The 2472-nt window shown below is 33.5% G+C and overlaps 1 protein-coding gene across 1 annotated transcript; it reads left to right on the forward strand.

The window, feature by feature from the left end:
- Nucleotides 1-935: 935 nt before the first annotated feature.
- LOAG_14588 (hypothetical protein) lies at nt 936-1786 on the forward strand (the record flags this gene model as incomplete). Its single annotated transcript, XM_003150083.1, has 4 exons — nt 936-1010; nt 1301-1470; nt 1523-1628; nt 1739-1786. The coding sequence occupies 4 exons, from the start codon at nt 936-938 to the stop codon at nt 1784-1786; spliced, it is 399 nt and encodes a 132-aa protein (XP_003150131.1).
- Between the last annotated feature and the right edge of the window lie 686 nt (nt 1787-2472).

Below are 2472 nucleotides of genomic sequence, written 5' to 3' on the forward strand. Positions count from 1 at the left end.
TCTGAGGTTACTTCTGAGGTCACAAGAATTATTATGATAGAACATAAAACAGTGGATGGACAATATGTTATACTAACAGCATCAAAACAATTATTCGCTGCTTCTCCTCGTGATTTCAGCGACAATATCCGATAACATTTTCTTTCTGACAAGCAGCTAGATCTCTTATATGCTCCTCTTTAAATATTTCATTGGCTGTATCACCTTTTTATTATTTGAAGAACTCAACCTAATCAATAATGCAATGTGAATTTGTACGTGCTAAGGAATACGAAATTTCTCGGGAAATGAATGTGTAAATCTACTACAATGATCATTTTATGACATTGATAGGGGAAAATGTAAGTAAATCCTGATGTTGTAAGTAATCTTGAGTTGATAATTTCATCCCAATTCCTATTTCACTTCAATGTTTTAATTTGGCAAAAGTTCCCAGATTTTTTAGGAACTTTTAAATGGTTTCTTCGGTAGTTATTGGATATTAACGTAACATTTCTTTAGTTACTGATTGATAGACAATTTTCGGGTGAATTCCCGACTCGTTTTTCTCGTGTTACTGTGTTCCATGTGTCCTATGAGAAATATTGGAGGAAGTCTTGTTGAAAAGTATTTACATTTCTTGACAGATATTGATTTAAACATTTGAATTTTGAGATGATTTATGGATGCCGTGCACCTTATGTATATAGCTTGGATGCAAGATGCATGCATATATTGCATAATTACGCAATATATGTAACACATCGATTTGTGTTCTTACTCGATGCGCTCTCTAAAAAAGGTATTTATTAAAGACAGGTTGATAGGAAGAAGGTAGAATTAAAGAGATTGAAAAAAAAAAGAGGAGACAAAGAGGGGGTTGTACGTGCGGTATGAGAACCTGGCATGCGTGACTATTCGCAAAATGATACCGTATCCGTGGGATATAATGGAATATGGTTGTATATATGGTTGTATGGTTGTATGTGATAATCTATGGTGTTACTTTTAAATGGGTGTTTCCTCCTGAGGTTAGCCGGGTTTACTATGATTGAGGATGAGAAATATTATTTAGGTGGTTTTTGTTGTAAAGGAGTCTGAATTGTTTGAGTTTTCAATTTAAAAATTCTAAATATATAATCCATTAGTTCTGTTTAACATGCCGATTTATGAATACGACATATATTCAGTATTTCTTTGATCATTTGAGGAAATAACATTTGAGCATAGTTTCTAAGTGATGGGTCACTATTCTTATCCCTCTTCCTTTTTTTCCTTTTTTTCATTTTTTTTTATTCTTTTATTATAATTTTACTCACAGGATTGCATCATCCTATCTGGTGAATATGCTACAAATTTTATTCCAATGAAGTTTAATTTCGGTAATCCATTATATGTTTTCTGTCTTTCAGAAATCTTTTCGCCAATAAAGTCACACCGAGTAGAGCTAGTAAACCACCTAAATAATAATATTCCTCATCCTCAATCACGGTAAACCCGGCTAATCTCAGGAGGAAATACCCATTTAAAAATAACACCATAGAGTATCTCATACGGCCATCTTGCATGAACAATCCTATTCCTGCAACATTTCCATCCCGTTCTATCCCACGGGTACGGTATCATTTGGGAATAGTCACGCATGCCAGGTTCTCATACCGCACGTACAACCCCCTCTTTGTCTCCCTTTTGCTTTTTTTCAATCTCTTTAATTCTACTTTCTTCCTATCAACCTGTCTTTAATAAATACCTTTTTTAGAGAGCGCATCGAGTAGGAACACAAGCCGATGCTACATATATTGCGTAATTATGCGATACATGCATGCATCTTGCATCCAAGTTATATATATAGGGTGTATGGTATCCATGAACCATCTCAAAATTCAAATGTTTAAATCAATATCTGTTAAGAAATGTAAACACTTTTCAACAAGACTTCCTCCAATATTTCTCATAGGACACATGGAATACAGTAACACGAGAAAAACGAGTCGGGAATTCACCCAAAAATTGTTTATCAATCAATAACTATCTTAAGAAATGTTACTTTAATATCCAATAACTACCGAAGAAACCATTTAAAATTTCCTAAAAAACCTGGAAACTTTTGCCAAATTAAAACATTGAAGTGAAATAGGAATTGGGATGAAATTATCAACTCAAGATTACTTACAACATCAGGATTTACTTACATTTTCCCCTATCAATGTCATAAAATGATCATTGTAGTAGATTTACACATTCATTTCCCGAGAAATTTCGTATTCCTTAGCACGTACAAATTCACATTGCATTATTGATTAGGTTGAGTTCTTCAAATAATAAAAAGGTGATACAGCCAATGAAATATTTAAAGAGGAGCATATAAGAGATCTAGCTGCTTGTCAGAAAGAAAATGTTATCGGATATTGTCGCTGAAATCACGAGGAGAAGCAGCGAATAATTGTTTTGATGCTGTTAGTATAACATATTGTCCATCCACTGTTTTATGTT

This window comes from Loa loa (assembly GCF_000183805.2).
Source record: "Loa loa unplaced genomic scaffold supercont3.298, whole genome shotgun sequence".
NCBI lineage: Eukaryota > Metazoa > Nematoda > Chromadorea > Rhabditida > Onchocercidae > Loa > Loa loa.